At 47.3% G+C, this 20,035-nt stretch overlaps 1 protein-coding gene across 2 annotated transcripts; it reads right to left on the bottom strand.

Annotated features, from left to right (window-relative positions):
* Nucleotides 1-2,898: 2,898 nt before the first annotated feature.
* Nucleotides 2,899-19,464, bottom strand: SDHC (succinate dehydrogenase complex subunit C). 2 transcript variants are annotated; one of them, XM_083418677.1, is made up of 7 exons: nt 19,388-19,464; nt 14,294-14,350; nt 13,457-13,558; nt 10,836-10,897; nt 8,566-8,729; nt 4,295-4,509; nt 2,899-4,244 (listed from the first exon to the last, which is right to left on the bottom strand). In XM_083418677.1, exons 1-6 carry the CDS (start codon nt 19,405-19,407, stop codon nt 4,405-4,407), a joined length of 510 nt encoding a protein of 169 aa, XP_083274803.1. In that variant the 5' UTR covers nt 19,408-19,464; the 3' UTR covers nt 2,899-4,244; nt 4,295-4,404. The 2 variants fall into 2 exon arrangements, with proteins under 2 accessions (XP_083274803.1, XP_083274804.1); XM_083418678.1 differs by having other exon boundaries at nt 2,899-4,247; nt 4,306-4,509.
* Between the last annotated feature and the right edge of the window lie 571 nt (nt 19,465-20,035).

Genomic DNA, 20,035 nt, shown 5'->3' with positions numbered 1-20,035 from the left:
CAGTGGACTCGTAATCTGGTGAACCGGGTTCGCATCTCCGCTCCTCCATATGCAGCTGCTGGGTGATCTTGGGCCAGTCACACTTCTCTGAAGTCTCTCAGCCCCACTCACCTCACAGAGTGTTTGTTGTGGGGGAGGAAGGGAAAGGAGAATGTGAGCCGCTTTGAGACTCCTTCGGGTAGTGATAAAGCAGGATATCAAATCCAAACTCTTCTTAACCTGAGGCACCACTTTAGCTAATGGGGCCTCCCGCTGCTGCCAGCGCGCGATTTCTGTTCTCATCCTGAGGTAAAGTTCTTAACCTGCGGTACTACTTCCGGGTTAGAGGAGTCTGTAACCCGAAGTGTTTGTAACCCGAGGTGTTTGTAACCTGAGGTACCACTGTATATGGTGCTCTTGCTCACCTGGGGATTCAAGGCCCACCCTTGCCACCTGAGGGTGGTCAGACAAACCTGGAGACTTCAAGTCACAGTCTGGCAACCACAGTCACAGAAGATTGCTGTCCCTTCAGGAATTGCCTGCCATCCTTAACCTTTCCCCATTGCGCAACTCCCCAATGAGCTTTTGAGGGATCTGCCATTTGGAGAAGGGGATGGGGAAGACCCACACCCAACATACAGCATCCTGAAAGCAACGGCATTGTTGTGGCACCCCCTGCAGCGCGGTCACGCCGGTCATGTCACCCTGAAACCACCTCTGCAGAAAGCAACAGATAAACCCCACGACCTCATCTGTTAATGCCAAGCCCATTTTAAAAAGGGATGTGTGTGTGTGGGAGAAACCAAGCTAATTGGTTGACTTGAAAGCTGCTGGTTCTGGGACTCGAAAGGCTTCCATCCTCATTAACGCCCTGCACGTACAGAAGATTATTTCTTTCTTTTAAAAAAAGTATTTTTTGTGTGGGGGGCAAATTTAGACAGTAAAACTCTTCCCAGTAATAGATACGCACAGTTGATTTAACAGAAGCAAAGCCGTCACAGCTCCTGTTCCTTAGGAAAGTCTTAGATCATCTTTTTTTGATCATCAAAGCAGCCAGGCTTTTAAGAGAAGGCTTTCAGAAAACACACGGGAGATCTGGGACTTGTCTCCCCTTTTTAATAGACTGTGAAGTGTGGAGAGAGAGACAGACAGACAGGTTAGATTTTCTTTCCACCCACCCACCACCAACCCGTTTTTTTAGAATCAGAAATTCAGGCACTGCCAAGCAGGTGGGGGGTTTTTCATCTATGCTCAGCATTAATGCTTTACTGCAGATTTAGTTTTGAAGCGTACCAGGATACAAGGCTGCAGGGAACGCTGGGGAATATATTGTGTGTATCTGAGGAAGATGGACATAAACCGCATTGATGTGGTCCCCAGCAAGGGGGAGATAACAGCAGGCTTGTGGGGGCAGGAATCCCAAGGTTTGCAGAAGTGCAAAGCCATCTTGGGAAAGAACCTCTAAGGCTTGCGGGAAGGAACACCCCCCAAAATGAACAGTGTGGGCCCATTTTGTTCAATCATGAAATGCAGAAAAGGGAGGGGAGACCCTGGTGAAATAGGGAGTGTGTGTGTCTTTGTGTGGGAGAAACATGTGGAACCGGGTGGAGGTAAAATGGAATACAGTACTGTATCCTGGAAGAAGGCGTAGCCAGCTGGAACACTTTCTCAACAATGTTTTTTTTTTTGCAGGTCCTCATTGTCACCAGCCCTTTTTTGGAGCTGGGTCATAGTTGAAAGCCATTTATGGGACCCACTCGTTCCATTTTAATTTAACCAGGTACATGTCCAGATGTGCTTTGGAGCAGGCTGCCAGCTGGTTTTGCACCCTGATCAACCAACCTCACCTGATATGGGCAAAAATCCGTATCATTGTGGGAGATCAGGACTGGGGAATCTTTGGCCAAGTCTTATTGAAGTACAACTCTCATCAGCCCCAGCAAGCATAGCTAGCAGCAAGGGATGATGGGAATTGTAGTTTTGCCACATCCAGAGGGCCAAAAATTCCACACACCTATGATAGATGGTAAGGGACACAGGTGGCACTGTGGGTTAAACCACAGAGCCTAGGACTTGCTGATCAGAAGGTCGACGGTTCGAATCCCCACGACGCGGTGAGCTCCCGTTGCTCGGTCCCTGTTCCTGCCAACCTAGCAGTTCGAAAGCATGTCAAAGTGCAAGTAGATAAATAGGTACCACTCCGGCGGGAAGGTAAGCGGCGTTTCCGTGCGCTGCTCTGGTTCTCCAGAAGCGGCTTAGTCATGCTGGCCACATGACCCGGAAGCTGTAGAACGGCTCCCTCGGCCAATAAAGCGAGATGAGCGCCGCAACCCCAGAGTCGGCCACGACTGGACCTAGTGGTCAGGGGTCCCTTTACCTTTATGACAGATGGTCATGGAGGGGTTGAATTCAAAGAACCCAGGACAGGTGGGCTGCACACCCTTACAATTTATTAATATTACCTTTTAAACCCCATCTTTCCTTCCAGGAGCTCAAGGTGATGTACATGATTCTCTGCTCCATTTTGTCCTCACAACAAGCCTGTGAGGTAGGTTAGGCTGAGAAACAGTGACTAGCCCAAGGTTACGCAGTGGGCTTCATGGCAAAGTAAGAACTTGAACCCTGGTCTCCCAGGTCCTAGTGCAACAGCTGAACCACACCACACCAGTTCTGCTCAGCAACAAAGAACATTTCTTGCATACAGAAGATCTGGGTTTACGGATTCCACCTGATGAGGAAGGGCTGAAAGCTACCAATCTCTTCCTGTAAACTTGGGCGGTAGTGGACCTTGGAATTGCCCATGTATTTTTAAACCGGGCCAGGTTCCGCACCCAAGACATACAACAGCTGAGTGAGACGAGCCCCACTGTGATATACCCTGATTATTCAGAAACATGTCGAATAAATAGCACCAGTAACTTCACGTGCCCCACGAAAGGCTGAGGACAATTTATTAGTAGTAGAAACAGGTGGAAACTTTACAAAACCCAAACAATGGTTCTGATCGCAGAGAAGTAAGTTGCTTCATTTGTGGAGAACAGAGGGTGGAGAGAGGAAACCCAGCTTCATTCACGGGGAGGGAAAGCTGTCTGGCTTTAACATTTCAAGAGGTGGTAGTACAGTATTTACGGAGTCCGAGAGGATAGTTTGTCTGTGACAGGGTTGGAGAAACATGTGACCTTTGCAGATGTGAGGCCTACAATGCCCATCGTTCCCAGTGAGCATGGCAAACGGTGATGGGAGTTGTAGTCCCACGCCATCTGGAGCTTCCCCATTATCGGGACGGATCCATCTGCAAAGATGGCGAGCAGGATAAAGTGGTCTGAAATTACACCACCTGAGTTCTTCCACCCAAGTAGAGCCAGTGTGGGGAAGCCTTTTCGCTCCAGGCGTTGCCAAACTACAACTCCCATCATCCTTGGCCACCGGCCATGCTTGTTGGGGCTGATGGGAGCTGTAGTTTGGCAGAGTCTGGCTGGAGGGCCAAAGGTTCCCCCCACACCTGCAGCAATGAGGCCAGGCCTTGCCCAAAATGACATTGTTTTCTTTTCCCCTGGCCCATGTTGGCGGCCCACACCTACAAAGCGAGCAATGCAGCATTTCAGCACGTTGCCATAGCAACCTCAGCAGAGGCAGCCACAGGCCACAGGCCCGAAGCCTCACGGCCGCTGCCATCATTCTGGGGATAAAGGGGTGAGGCACAGGACAGCCGCTGGAGGTGGCTTCGGCTGAATGTGCTGGTCTTGCCTGCGAGCCTCGCTTATCAATGGCCACCCTTGTCCTCGTGAAAAATATACCCACACGCTCGCTCACACAGTGTGCTAATGGAGCTCCCTCAGCCCCTAGGCGGGGGACAAAGGCTGGTATTGTCTTAAGCCTTTTTGGGGGGAAGACTGGGGGTGGGGAAGAGAGAAACGAAAAGAAGCATGCGGCTGAGGAAAGCAATGGCTCAAGCAGTGCATTGTGGGTATGCTAGCTTCTTAGCCAATCAGGACTCGGCTGCTGTTGGCCATCTTTGGAGTCTTGCGCATCCAGCCCTAGGCTTTACCTCGGGGGCAACGGGACGGGGGATTTCTTGAACTCCGGCTGTTGATAATGTGGGACATTAAAATAAAAACAGAAAAAGAGTGGTTCTATACAATAATCTGGGAGGATCTGAGAAGGTAGGAAAGAATTGTCTCATTACCATTTACTATGTGATGATTTGTGAACCATTTGCCCCCACCCCAGACTGTTTCCCTAGCCAAAAAGCTGCCCCTCAACTTCTATTGCTCCGGAGATTTTTTTTTATTTTTTCCCCCCAAGATCCAACTACGAGCTTTTTAACTGCTCCGGAGATTTTGACGAACTAAACCGTTCAAGAGATGGAAGAGAACAGGATTTCAGGCGTGGGAGAGGACGAGAGGAGGACTGCTCCGCCCAGCTTCACATTGCTGCAATCCCAATGGAGGACAATACTGTCAAGATAAGGACGAGGACTCCGGATTGGTAGACCTGGGGTATTTTGAATCCTTTGCCCAGGTCCCATGCCTACAAGACAGAGAGAGAGAGGGAAGCAAAAGTGTTCTTTTAAACAGCCGTTTTTAACTGATTATTTCACTGGTTTATTCTTTTAGCAAACCATTATATACATTTTATGAAATGAATAATAAACTCCCATCTGTCCCAGCCAGCATGGCCAATCAATGGTCAGGGATGATGGGAATTGTAGTCCCAACAGTATCTGGAGAGCCTAACCCCCGTGTTATGAGTGTTGGGTTAGTACCAGGTAGACCCAGTTTCAAATCTCCCCTCAGCTATGAAGCTCACAGGGTGACCTCGGCCTGGTCACTGCATCTCAAGCTAGCCTACCTCACAGGGTTCTTTGGAGGATAATGTGGGGTGGGCGGGTAAGAAACCAGGTATGCTAGCTTTCCTCAACCTGGGCCCCTCTGGACACTGCTGCACTCCCACTTTCACCACCATGATGACAGCTGATGGAGTCGGAGGTTCCATAATAATAATAATAATAATAATTTATTTATTATTTATACCCCGCCCATCTGGCTGGGTTTCCCTAGCCACTCTGGGTGGCTTCCAATAAAACACTAAAATATAATAACCTATTAAACATTAAAAGCTTCCCTAAACAGGGCTGCCTTCACATGTCTTCTAAAAGTCAGATAGTTGTTTATTTCCTTGACATCTGATGGGCGGGTGCCACTACCGAAAAGGCCCTCTGCCTGGTTCCCTGTAACTTGGCTTCTTGTAGCGAGAGAACTGCAAGGATTGCCTCTCAATAATGCATCTGAAGCTCCGTGAACACTTGAAAGAGCTATGCGCAAGTCGTTATGCAAAGTAGGTGGTGTAATTTGCATAATTTACACCAGACATACCATCAGCATACATCTATACATAAATGAATACGCACACCCATGTCTGCAGCCATCCCTAGCCTGTCTTGTCCAGTAATTTGCAGACAAGTAATGTTTGTAGACCTCTCTTGCCTAGTCCCCTGGAAAGGGTTCCTACTCCCCAGAGGTGTCCAGGGAAGTGCTGTTACCTACGACTCGGCTTTCAACACCACAAGGTATTTCCCAGCTCACAGATTAGTTCCTCTGCATGCAAGCAGGTCCAAACTGCTGCACTAGAATTGACAGGTGTATGGTATTGGGGTGCAGTGTTGCAAGTTTGTGGGGTTTTCTCCCAGATCACTCTCGCTTTCTGCAACTGTATGCTGGTGTGTGTGTGTGTGTGTGTGTGTGTGGAGAGAGAGAATGAGAGAGAGAGAGAAGTGCACACATCACTCTTTTCTTTCTCCTGGCAATATTCTTCTCTCTAGCTGTGGCAGCTTCTGATGACAGCCGTTTGTATCGAGTGACAGCAGCTTCTATGCCTCCCTAATAATGTACAAGGGCACACTTGATGCGCAGGGAGCAAAATCCATTTGTCAAGCCCAGCGCCCACCAATCGGCATCCCCTGCCCCAAGGGGCAGCCACTGATTGTGACTCTCAGTAAACCAGAATGCCCTCCAGATCTTATTTTTCAAAAGCAAAGGGAGGCGTGGGCTGGCAGAAGAATCCATGCATACTATCTGGAGTCAAGAGGAAGAGAAGATGCTCATTCGGAGAGGCATAAGATGCCCAGGAGCTGGGCAAGGGAGTCAGTGGGTTGGCCTTTATAAGGTTTTTTTTCCCTCTAAAGAGAAAAACAGACACACACACACACACATACACAGAGCTCACACTTCTCCCAGAGAGAACCGTCTGTCCCAAATCTCAGCCCCGGGTAAGTACTGAAGAGTCAGTTGCTTTCAAGGGAATGTTGCAGAGTCCCAGAAGTGAGCAATCAGAGCAGTTGTCCTCTCCCCCCACCTCCCAGAGAGAAAACACGCTGACAGATCTAATTGCATTGAAAAGAAGTGCCACTTCGAAGCACTGCAAATGGCAGAGAAGGATGCAAAAATGCAATATGATTGCTCCTTTCTCCGGGGGTGCAGGATGTGTAGTGTAGTGGTTAGAGTGCTGGACGAAGACCTGGGAGGCCACAGTTCAAATCCCCACTCAGCTTTCAGCTCACTGGGTGACCCTGGGTGACTGCCGCCCCCCACCCTGACCTACCTCGCAAGGTTGTTGTGAGGATAAAATGAGGAGGGAGAACCTTGTGTGTCACCTTGAGCTCTTCAAAGGATAGGTGGGTCATAAATATAGGAAGTAAATACCGTATTTTTTGCTCTATAGGACACACCCGAAAATAGGACGTATTTTTCGCTCTATAGGACGCACCCGAAAATAGGATGCACCTTGTTTTAGAGGGGGAGAACAAGGAAAAAAAATTCTCCCCCTCTCTGCTCAGCGTCCCTTCAGCGAAGCGGCAGGAGAAACAGAGCCCTTTCCATTTCTCGTCCTGCTTGGCTGAAGGGGCGCTGCGCAGCTCTCCCTCTCTGCTGAAGCCAGGAGAGTTTTGCTCTCCCGGCTTCAGCAAAAGGAACCCAAAGCCTTTGGAGCACAGTGTGAGGTCCCGCTGCGCTCCAAAGGCTTAGGCTTCAGCAAAAGCAACGCGTAGCCACCGGAGCACAGAGGGAACGCTCCCTCTGCGCTTCAGAGGCTTCGCGTTGCTATCGCTGAAGCCAAGGAGCCTGCATTCGCTCCATAGGACGCACACACATTTCCCCTTAATTTTTGGAGGGGAAAAAGTGCGTCCTATAGAGCGAAAAATACAGTAAGTAAGGAAGTCAACTCTTTCCATCCCTTTGCTTTTAGGCACCTGGCTGTTGTTGTTTTAAGCTGTTGGTCAGAGTCGCACGAGTTAATCCTGGCTCAGGCTGCTACCCACACAGAGACATCCTGCCACTAGCCCAAACCTCCCCCTTTCGTCTGCTGAATGTGTGGGCAAGCAATGTTCCTCTGGCAGAACCCCCAATGCAAAGCTTCCATGTACAGAGACAGTCTACCACTGAATACCAGGACAGCCACCTTCTTATTTATTACTGTTATATTTCTATCCTGCTTTTCCTCCACGGAGCTCCAGGTGGCATCTGAGGGTCTCCCCAATTTATCTTCACACTTTATGTCTTCAGCCTGGCAGCCCCCAGCTCTTTGGAATTCCCTCCCACAGCGCTTTCAGACAGGTGCTTTCTCTACTGCCTTTCTGATATGAGCTTAAAAAGTTCTTCTTTCAACAAGCCTTCTAAAATCTCTATCCTGGTCAGCACCTGCTTTCGGTTTGAATTGATTTTGTGCATGTGCTGTTGCTTTAATCTGTTTTTTAAAAAATAATTATTTATTTATTTATTTTAAATATATTGTGCTATTGTTATAATTATTTTCATATGTTTATTTCAGCAGCTCATATGCCATTTTAATCACAGTCGCCTCTAAGCGGTGTACTGCAGACTCAGTAGAGTGAAAATAAAATTGAGCTGAAACTATAACATCAGAATTTAGTTAAAATGCCTGCTAGCAAAAAAAAGAACAAGTCTTTGGTAAGGGCTAGAATTTCAAAGGGGGGGGGCTGTCTGACCTCAACTGGGAGGGAGCTCCATAAAAATGGGCCTGCAATCCTGAACACATAAACAGCGACTCCTCCCAAGACCCCAGCGAATACTTATGTCATTATATTGCAAATGGCTCTAGGATGCATCATGGGAAGAATATATATATATATATATATATATATATATATATATAGGCATCAGGCAAAAACATTTAGCCAGGCCTTTGGCTTATAATTCTCTGTGGGCTTCATGACTTGTTGGAATGTTTTATTCCTGCCTTTTTAAAAATAGGATTGCCCTTTAGAATTTTTTTTGCTTTATTTTATGCTGGCTTCAATCTGTTTGTTTGCGTCCATATTGTAACGGTGGTAAAAAAAGAAGCAGCAACAAATACATTAAATAAATAAAATAATGAATGAAATCAATGATTAATATTAACGACAACAGCAACGGGGCAAGGAAGATTAGGACAAGGTCAACTGGTGAGTTCCATGGCTGAGTTGGGATCTGAACCCTGGTCTGTAGCTCCGAGTCTAGTGCTCTAACCGCCACACCACCACTGTCTCTTTTATGCCGAGAGTTGCATCCATATTCCAAAGGGGCTACTCACTAGATGCCTGATTCCGTTCCAGGTGTGGAAGGTCAAGGGGAAAGCCAGGGCAAACTTTGCAGAGTAGATGAGGGCAGGCCCCAGGCTAAGGGACCTGATCAGATCCAAGTAGTCAGCAAAGTGTCCTGGGAGGATCAGAGCGCTTAAGCCAAAGAGCGACACCCCTGGGGAGAAAAACACAAGAGAAATGGGCTCCTTTGGACAACCTGTTTATCGAGCGATCTTTTGCACAAAGCTGATGCGGAGGCTGGAATATGCCTGATTTTTGTCTGAGCATTCATTCTGATTTGTTCATAGGCAGTGCTTTTTTCTGGGGGTACTCAAAGATATGCAGTACTGGCATCTTAAACCCCCCCCCCCTCCATGTGAAAAGTGTGGCACTTACTTCATGGTGAGTAGCGCCACCTTTTTTTTTCTTTTAAAAAAGCACCGTTCATAGGGCAGTTATACAGCAATGCACATTCGCCCTACAGCCACCGCGAACTTTTTGCAGGGTGTTCAGCTGTTTCCCCATAAAATCATTAATTTGTCCCGCTTTTCAACGTGTTTCCCACCTTTTCGCTTTGCAAACTGCAAACCTACTCTCACGGGAGGCAGTAATGGCAACCCACGAAGCGGATTAGACTGATTCATGTAGGAGAAGGCCATTGATAGGCTATGCTCTGACTCCACAGTTGGAAACAGAAATGCTTCTGAATATCAATTTCTGGAAGCCACAGGAGGGGAGAGTCCTCTTGTGAAGGGATCCAGCTCAAGGCCTTGCCACTGAGGCATCTGTTTAGCCCCCGGGAGAACAGGATGCGGGACTAGATGTGACAAGGGCATGAACCAACACGTTCTTTTTATGTTCATATGTAACAAGACCTTATCTTAGGGGGAAAAGTGGATTTGTTGTGCAATGGAAACAGAGAACTTTAATCTGCTTTATTTGCAAAAACCTCCGATTTCAGTTTGAGCTTGAGCCCCTCCTGTGAAATTCTGGCTGTCTGGAGGCACCCAGGGATGCTAAGGATATGGGAGGCAGATATACCACTCTCAGGCCCCTGAAAAACCTCTCACATTTGCTACCTGTGCTTTGCAAGTTACATGCTGCCGGAGAACCTACGCCCAGGACACACCTCCAAGACAAGCCATACACCTAGCGTGCGGCAGGTAAAGAGGCAGCTGAGCAAAAGGGGAGTTTTGCAGGCACTGATCAGCCCTGGACAGAGAACTCCAACCATCAGACACTACAATACAGTAAAATGGCAAATTCAATCCAAGTGGCTTAATACCATGGTTCTGCTCAGCTTATAAGGCCACCAACTAGAGTAAGGAGCATCCATCAGGGCGAGACACAGAACAGCTACAAGCAAGGCCAGATTAGCAGTGGCTCGAGCTTTGACAAAGCCCCTTAAAGCTTCTGGAGGAAAGTTTCCTTTCCAGGCAAATTACAGATCAGCTACCAATGCACAGGCAACCTCAGCTAGCTGAGCAAAGAGAGGCAAACCCCGTGGGGGAGAGCTGGGACGCAGAGCTGCATTGACATGCGCCGGGGACAGCTGATACGCAATAAGGACAGCTTGATGAGAGCGCCTGGGTTGGCTGGAAGAGTGGCGGCGGCGGCAGCTCCTTCCTTTTAAGCCTCAAGGCTTCTCCTTGCTGTTTCCAGATGGCACTGCCAGAATGGATGGCAGGGGCAGTGGGGAAGGGCAGGCGGAGCCAGCAAGAGCGAAGACCGCCAAGCTGCTCTTAGATCTGCTCCCTTCCTGCCCACCTGCCCATCACTGGTCAGCAAAACCCTCCCAGGACACTTCACCCACCACCTTGGCCAAAGGAGCATCCTGCAAAGCGCAGGACCAACGTGGCCCAAGCTGTCCTGCTGTTTCCCAGTGGTCATGCTTCTCATTTTGCTGCCTGCCCTGACTTGCCCAGGGCATTAAAAAAAAATAAAATCTTCTTCTGCTCCCCAATCTCCCCTGGCTGCTTGAGATGTATCTGACGAGGTGCCTCTTGGTTGACAGGCATGAGAGCGGACTGTACCACTTGAGACTGCAAAGGGCGGGGGGTAGCACTTTTTAAATGCATGACACATATGCATGCCCCCATGTTAAGGCAAAAAACACCTTTCCTGAAATTCAGCAGCATTCTCCCATTGCTCCAGGCGCCTCTGGGAAGCCCAAGCACAGCAGAAAGGCTACAGGCCGTTCTGCACAGAGGGAGCCGCAGCTGTAAGGAGGGCACTGAGTGGGGTCCAGAGGAAGGTGACAAAGGACAGACCCCCAAAGTACCTAGGCTCATTGCAGCTCCTGTGCCACGGTGAGAAATGGACATCATCATGGGCAGGGACCAGCTGAAAGAAGAAGAAAGAGAGGCCAGTGACACTGGGCACAAAGCAAGGCAGCAGAGTCTAGCCGGACTGCCACCAACATTCAGTTCACAAGAGCTCTTTCTTCCCCCACCCCATCCCACCAAACTCTTTTTAAAAAGGAGTGGGGAACCTGCAGCCAATGGGCCCACTCTGGCCTTCCAGCGGGTTCTTATTTGGCCCACCAGTCCCTTTCCTCCAAACCACACCCAGCTGGCTAATCAGCTGGTGCCGCTGGCTGATGTAAACTGATAGGTGGGCTAAGTCCTGCTGGCTGCAGATTCACCAGCATATTCCCCATGAGGAACACACTGGCGAAACACACCCCTGCAGAGAGCAGGATTGAACCCTCTGCTCATCAGCTGATGAACGGAGAGTTAAATCCTACTGGGTCCTGCTTCGCTTGCATGTTCCCTCGCAGGGAACCCCTCTCTCTGCCCTAGAACGTTGGCAGATGGAAGGGGGAGAAGCCACCCTTTGGTCACATGATAGCATCATAGTGACCCCACCCACCTGTCAAAGTTGGCCCACAGTGTGGAAGGAGATAACGAGGGGCCAAAATGGCTCCCCACCAGAGTCTTAAAGCCTTTCTTCAATTGATTATTCAACTACTGTACTCTGTTTCTAGATTGCTTATCAACCAAAGTCCCTGGGCTGTTTTCAGAAACCAGTAAGACACACCAAAAATAAATAAATCCCTATGTAAACAACATAAAACCTTCACAACCCAGCATTCAGACAGCACTAAATACACAGATCAGCATAAAGTAAAACCCAAAAAAATAACATTTTGCACAGATCTAACTGCACTGGAAGAAAAAAATAAAAGAGGCTGAGAGAGGGAAGAGGCCTCCGGCTGACAATGTAGTCACCCAGTGAAAAAGTTTGTTCCCATAAGAAGCAGCGATGGCCACCAACTAGGGTGGCTTTAAAAGAGGGCTAGAAAAATCCATGGACGAGGAGGCTACTAATGGCCACAACAGGCCTTTGGTCGGGGTTCAGTCTGACTCCCTCTCCCCTTTCATAAGAACTTGCATGAAAGTGGCCTCCCAATTTTTCTCACAGGCCCATGTAAGTTCAGCACAAACAGTTGGGCCTGGTGAGCATTTAAGGTTCCCAACCCTAATCTGTGGGTTGCCATCTGATTGGATTTTATTCTGATCCTGATCTGATTTGAGGATGTATTTTAATTGATTGTCTGATTTTATGTTAATGTGTTATACATTTGATGTTAGCCGCTCTGAGCCCGGCTTTGGCTGGGGAGGGCGGGATATGAATAATTCTATCTATCTATCTATCTATCTATCTATCTATCTATCTATCTATTTATTTATATTAACAGCTGGTAGCAGGTCCTAATGCATATATGTACTGTACATCTCTCAGGTGTCAAAGACCAGGCTAAAGAGGTATCTTCAGCATATGACAGAAACTGCAGAATGAAGGTGTGCCAAATGCACCTCTGTGGTGGGGACAGAATTCCTCCGTTTAGGGGCCACCACAGAGAAGGCCCTCTCCTCAGCTGCAATGCACAGTTGCAGTTAGTGGAATTGCTTGTACTTTTTATTTTATTTCCCCCTCACTATATGGAGTCAAACATTGAGTTTGGGATCTTGTTTGTGTATGTGGGCTATTAATAAACTCAAAACAGAACTGATTTGGAGAAGGAGGGGGAGAATTGGTGACCCTCCAAGTGTAAATCACCCAGGATGGAGAAACTGTTCCAGCTCATTCTGTGCCTGTACCCAGAATTATGCCAGGAATCCAGCCAGATGAGGCGAAGGGATGGAGGAATCTACGGAGGTGGCTGAGGAATGACTTTGCCACAATGGCAGGAATCCTGGAGGGGCGGTGGAAGAAAGAGAGACCGGCTTAAAGGGAAAGCAGCGGACCTTCCGAGCGCCACTGGGAAGAAAGAAGGAACAGGATGCTGCAAGGGGAACAGGGTGCGAATTCCGCATCCAGGGAGCCAATAGAATATAGGAAGCTGCTTTATAGTGAGCCAAGGTTTCAGACAGGGAGTCTTAGCCCTACCTGGAGAAGCCGGGGATTGAACTTCCATGCAAAACTGATGCTCTAACCACTGAAGTACAGCCCTTCCCCTGTGGTGTGCAGCAGCGTCAAATCCAAATGTCCACCCCTTTCCCTTTAAGTAAGCCGCTCTTTCGTCGACTGCCCTTTCAGGATTCCTGCCAACGTGGCAAAGGGTTCCTCTGGGTGATCTCAGTGATCCAGCTGGGATACGAAGGCTCAGGTGGTCCTTAAGGTATCCTGAGCCAAAGCGGCTCGGGGCTTTGTATATATAACACAGGAACTCTGAACCTGTAGCAGAAGGTGGCAATAATGCGGTAAGCCTTGGGGAAGCCTTGCAGAACATCTAATAAAGTGGAACGATGTCTGATCGGCCCAGTATAAATTGTGTTGACGACGTGCTGCAAAAAACCACCCACCAACCCCGTCCCGGTGCTAGTCCTAAATCTTGCTCTTTATCTCAATTAATTGGAAATGTGAACGCCTCCCTTCTTAAACAAAGCCAGCTCTTACTGGTAGATGGTGACATGAGGGGACAGAGGACGGTTGGATCGGGTGTTCTTCTCCCAAAACTGGGCCATCTCCTCCTTTGCCGTCGTTGCCATGGGGACCACGCTGGAAAAGAAAATACAGGAGAGGACAATGGCGCTGGGGCCTGTGCCGTGCTTAGGAACATGGGAAGATACTGCATTGCAATCAAGAGAACAGGGCGGGTCCTAAAATGGGAGGTAAAGCCATGGTTCGATCATCTCATGGGTGACTCATGGGCGGCTCATGGTTTGTTAAACGAACAATGCCTCAAACCGGAGGTGCATAACTTTAGCTATTGTTGTTATTCCTCCTTCCTCCCCTCCCCCTTTCCTTTTTTGTCATCTAAAATAGGACACTGTAAGTCTGAGGATGGGATCAACCTCATTTGTTTTCTGTAAGGAGGTAAAGAGCAGGGTTATTTTTTAAAAAGAGGGAAATTATTTCAATAATAAAATAAAATTGATGCACCAACTTCCTCTCCTGTAGGGCTCTGATCGGAAGCTTGTTTAGGGACAACTTTTGTTTGCAATAAATAAGGGTGTGGTGGAGGGGCACAGAGTCATAAGAGTGAATGGAAAGGACCATCTGAAGCCAAGTCGTTGGCAAGTAAACCAGTGAACGCCCTTTGATTTATATTTCCTGAGAGCAGCACCTGCAGATTCTATAAAGTGCCAATCACAGCATTAACAGCTAGCCAGCCGTTTTAATGGCCCATGAATTATGGGAGAACAAACTGGCAGAGGAGTGAATCTTGCAAGGATCCAAACAGCAGGAGGAGAATTAACAAAAGCCCATTTTTTTTTACTGTCATAAACTCACTGCCGCATGGAGAGTCCCGGTCCGAGACGAACACAGAGGCATCGCCGGCTGGCTAATCTGAAAGACAAAAGTGCTCTTTGAATTTACAACTGAAGCCTTATTCTTCCCACCAAGACACAGTGCAAGGCAGGAAACATGAAAACACAACACGTTTTGCTCGATAACCACACAGAAACCATTATTGTTATTATACTGGGGTGTGTATGTGTCTAAAACCTTCCGACACAATAACGAAATAAAATGTTGGCACTGCAACTAAGGCTGTGTACACAGCATACATTTAAAGCACAGTCCCGCCTGCCCCCCCTGAGTTCTGTGAACTGTAGTTTCCCAAGGGTGCTGGGAACTATAGTTCTTTAAGGGGTAAAAAAATTGGGAGGGGAAGAATGTACTTTAAATATATGGCGTGTACTACACAGCCAGAGAAATATATCGCCAGCTTCCCATTGGTTTAAGTAAATCACAATCCAATATTGCCAAAAGCATTTTGACCAGGCAGTCTTCTCCAGTAGCAAACAATAACAGCTATTAGATGGATGAGTCTGAAATGGATTATATTTCAGGTCTGCTTACATCTAGGTTCAGGCTGCCCAGGCTTTTAAATAAAATGTGAAACCACCCATTCAAACCATTAAGGGACAGAAATGCAGTTGGTTGCAATTCCCCAACTTCCGCTGCAAAACTCTCACAGATCCATCCGAAGAGATGCTATACAGTATATGGATTTCATAAAAGGTTTTAAATATTTATCGATCTAACAGTGACTTATTACAGATTTAATATAAATCTATGTATATCGAGCTGAAGGAATGTGTGTACATAATTTTGAAAGATGAATGCTTGCTATGTATTTGTCGATCAGTACGTTAAATCTTCTTTTAAAAATTAATGAACGGGGGAATATATTTGTGTGCATCTGTGCACCACACACACAAAATCAAACGTACAGTCCTTCACATCTCCATTCTTGAAATGCAGCTCGTTTTAATTTGCTCACTAAACACAAAATATCCAAGATGGGTGAGAAAAACCAGCCCTGCCAATAATAAAAAGCAGTTATTTCATGCCTGGACCCTAAAGGGTAAAGGTTTGCAGGCTTCTGCGGGGGCAAAAGCAAGAAAGAAAACAAACTTTCATTTCATTCTGCAGATGCCATTTGTCACACCTGAAGCGCTAGCAAAATAGCAGGTCATTGTTTCAGTGCAGTGAGCATCAGATTTCAGTCGCAAACTGACACCATGAGCAAGAGGTAAATTAAGGGTTTCAATTTCTTTTTTTTATTACAGGCACACACACACACCCGCAAGCTACAGGAGCTATTCTAGACAGATCCCGTCAAGATGTTGTCAGGCTGACATTCAAAGGTGACACACCAGCAAAAAACCAGCGATTCACAAGGCAGCCGGTCATAGCTCAAGGAGTTTAGAGATGGGGACTGGAGTGGACTTTGTCTAAAGGACACACTAGTGTTGGAGATAATTGACACATAAAAAAGGAAACTTGCTTATAAGGCCCACCTAGCCCAGAATCCTGTTCTTAATGTGGTCTTCCGGATTATTGTGGGAAGCCCACAGGAAGGACCTGTGTGCAATATTGCTCTCTTCTCTTGAGATTCCTTGCAACTGATATTCGGAGGCACATGGCTGCCTGTCAGTGGAGACAGAATATAGCCACTGCAGCTGGTAGCCTTCTCTCCTCCATGAATTTGTCTATTCCTCTTCTAAAGCCATCCAAGTTGGTGGCCATTCTGACCTCCCGTGGGAGCACACGCTATAATTTAACAATGCACTGTGTAAAGGACTTTCTCTCCGGTTTCCAGTTACCCCACCTTGCCGGATCAGGTTACTTCCAAGAATTCTGAGAAGACTGGGTAAAATTAGGGTTGCCATATGTTCGGAATTTCCCAGACATATCCAGAATCCTGCATTTGTCAGCAGCGTCTGGGTGGAAATCCAGACATATGGCAGTCCGTGTCGACAGTGCCAATTTTGCCAATTTTCCCTAGAAATGAGATAAGGTAAAGGTAAAGGTACCCCTGCCCGTACGGGCCAGTCTTGACAGACTCTAGGGTTGTGCGCCCATCTCACTCAAAGAGGCCGGGGGCCAGCGCTGTCCGAAGACACTTCTGGGTCACGTGGCCAGTGTGACAACGCTGCTCTGGCGAGCCAGAGCCACACACAGAAACGTCGTTTACCTTCCCGCTAGTAAGCGGTCCCTATTTATCTACTTGCACCCGAGAGTGCTTTCGAACTGCTGGGTTGGCAGACGCTGGGACCGAACAACGGGAGCGCACCCCGCCGCGGGGATTCGAACCGCCGACCTTTCAATTGGCAAGCCCTAGGTGCTGAGGCTTTAACCCACAGCGCCACCCGCCTGAGATACAGGCAGGTCAAAATGAGGCAAGAAAGAGGGGCAAAGAAATAAGAATTGAGACTAGCTGAAAGCCTGGTGATGAACACGTTTCGTAGGAAATGAGTGGCAAAGTGTGATGGTTATTTTTCTGTAACTAGGACGCTTCCCATTATTATTTTGTGCAGGGCAGTTGAGAATGTGAAGTGGTTCCATTGAAAAGCATTGCCTCTGAACTGGCACTGGGTGAAAAGAAAACTCTTGAGCATGGTGGCAGAACCGTGACAGCTCATTCAAACATAAGTTGCCACTTGATAAGTGATGCACATACATGTGGGAACCAACTCACACATACAGGCACATGTGCTCAATGTTGCACATGTATGCACACCTTTCATATTGTATGCACATATGCACACAGACAGGTGCTCTTACAGATATTTGCAATTTCACAAACCTACAAATGTTAAATTTAGATGTGTGCGTCTAAACCCACATCGATAAAGAATGGGCATATATGACTACAATACCATAAACCTGCACATGCATTTAAGCTCAGGTGTTCAGAGATGCATATACACAGCCTGTGCATAGTTCCACAAAATGGTTACATATGCTTTACGGCTACTGCACACTTCCATACAATAAAGCATGCATACACTAAGACGTATTCACAATGCCACAAGCCAACATATGTATTTAAACTTATGGACACACAGATGTACAACTGCACACATGCTCACAAGTGCCACAAATATATTATTCATGCATTTCAGCTTATGTACATCTGACTGCAATGAAGCACACACATAAGTGTACGCATGCAAGGCAAACACTCTCACAAACTCATGCATGCATTTCAGCTTATGCACAAACAGAGACCCATGTTTGCAGTGCAACAAGCACATGTACACAAAAGAAGAGATAAACAAGCACCAGGTTTCAGAAAGGGCAGCATTTAGAAACTAGTTGGAGAATATTTCAGCCTCACTGGACACTTGCCTACTGGACTTACAAGTAGCCATTCTGAAACAAAGAGCTTTCAGGGAAAACTCCAGTGTGAAATTAAATCACAACTGATGAAGAAATTCAATCAAACAAAAACCTGTGACTGAATCAAGATAATGGGTTTTTAATCGCACTACATGGTATTAATTAGGTTACCAGTGCCAGGATATTTGTGTTCGCACCAACATTGCCTTGGTGACAGTAATAGTAACTATTCTGCTTTTATCGGCGTCTGTTTTTCACGGATTTCCTTTCCATTTGGCCTCACTCCCCTTCATCCCTGCCCATCAAAGCACATACACACAGCTGCCATAATTTAAGATTATGTTTCACGCATCAGAGAAAATAGACAACCAAAGTGTGCTCCCTAACAGTTTGCTGGTTGTCTTAAAGGTGTCACATGTACTTTACATGTAGAAGCTTTGCCCACATGGAGAAGAGGCTGGTGGGACTGCATTGCTGACATCATGCATGGCACCAGCCCTATGCCTTGAACACTGGCACACTGACACTGGTATCTATACTGGGAAAATCAACAGGCAAATGACAGGTCATGCATAGGCTTGCATGTGATCCGAACCCATGCATGATCAGGGGTTCTGATCATGAGAACACCAACGGGTGAAAAATTGTTCACACACAGGCTTTCCTGGTGCAGGTACCCATAACAGCACACAAATGCCCATGGGGTAGGGCTAACACAGAATAGGACATGAGAGGCAGGGCCAGGGGTGCAGTCTCATTGCCTCCTTCTGTGTGTGGAGAAGGCCCACCAGCATGTCTGCTTGTGTGCAAACACATGTGTCTCAGTTTGTGGAAATGCCTGTGGACGTGTAATGAATGCATAAGCATAACACAGCTGTGGGGGTTTATGGGTGGGTGTGTCACAAATAAATGCATTTGCAGAAACGTGCACAAGCACATAACCCTGACATGCAATCATAGAATTGTGGAGCTGGAAGGGACCCTGAGGGTCATCTAGTCCAACCCACTGCAATGCAGGAATCTTTCTCGTGGGGCTCGAACCCACGATCCTGACATTAAGAGCCTCATGCTAAAACAACTGAACTTTGTCGTTAACTATGTTTGAAACTACGTAAGTAGTACCAAACTGTTTTAACGTGGTGTTGCAATTTTGTGTTCTAATGCTGTAATGCACCCTGGGACCTTAAGGCGAAGGGTGGGTAATAAATTAAATAATAATATGAGAAACAGCATATACTTATATGCATATACTTATATACTTAGCTATGCGCATAATGCTTAAATGCGTGCATCTTACATCTGCGGGGCTTGTGAGTGAGTGCATACAGACACAGATTACATCTCTCTGCACACACAAGTTTAAATGCGCACAGAGATATGTGGCACCGCAAAAACAGTATGTACCCACGAGCTGACAGGTGTGGGGCGTGTGCATGCAAGCAGAAAGGCAGGCACAGCTTGCTGGCGCACGTGAAAACGCACTTTGTACACGCAGCAGAATGACAAGACTCTTTAGGTTTGCATTTCAGCTTCTGCAAGAGGATAACGGAACGGCGCTAAAAAAACCCACACCTTCAGGGTAAAAACCAATGTCACCCAGTCGCACCCAAGGGCACAGGTGTCCCCCCACAAAGGGCCCCCTCACAGAACACACCCCATCTCCCAGACAGCCAGGAATGACCCCCACCCCGCCTCCCACTCCTTCTCTTCCCTCCCAGCGCTTCGCTCCCGTCTTCTCTCCCCCGCAGTCACCTTAATAGAGACATCGCCATCTTGCCGAGGCGCCACTCGCTCCAATGTCCCCCCGCCCAACCCCAAGCAGGAAGAGGGCGCAGGGTGACGTCACCGCCCTACTTCCGTCGTCAAAGGCAAGCAAGGGCGGAAGGGCGCTTTTCAGCCGGCGGTGGAGGAGGGGGGCAACGCGCGTCTGCTTAAGACCTTAAGGGTTTCCCGTCCCCTCCCGGTTCCCGCAGGCTGAGAACCTGTGCTCTTTTTGTTTATTTATTCGGGAGCAAGGACTATTGATTTGCATGGGGCTCCTTACTTCAAATGAGGACTGGGAATTTTATATATTTATAATATGTGCACATTTATATTACACCCCGCCTTTTTTCTCAAGGCGGCTTACAGATAAAAATAAGAACTGCTAGAAAAAGACAATCGTTAAAAAAAATTTAAACGTTGATAGAATTAAAACTATGTACACATAAACAATTTATCAGATCCACACCAGTAAATTAGAGTTGTTCAGGGTAGACCCATTGAAATGAATGGGCATGGCTTAACTCAGGTTCATTCATTTCAGCAGGTCTCTGGATATTTATTTATTAGATTTCTATCCCATATTTCCTCCAAGGAGCTCAAAAGTGCTGTCCATGGTTACCCTAACCCTAATGATCT

Source organism: Podarcis tiliguerta, assembly GCF_965153285.1.
Source record: "Podarcis tiliguerta genome assembly, chromosome: 16".
Taxonomy (NCBI): domain Eukaryota; kingdom Metazoa; phylum Chordata; class Lepidosauria; order Squamata; family Lacertidae; genus Podarcis; species Podarcis tiliguerta.
The sequence above is the reverse complement of the archived record's forward strand: the minus strand, read 5'-3'. Positions and strand labels throughout refer to the sequence as shown.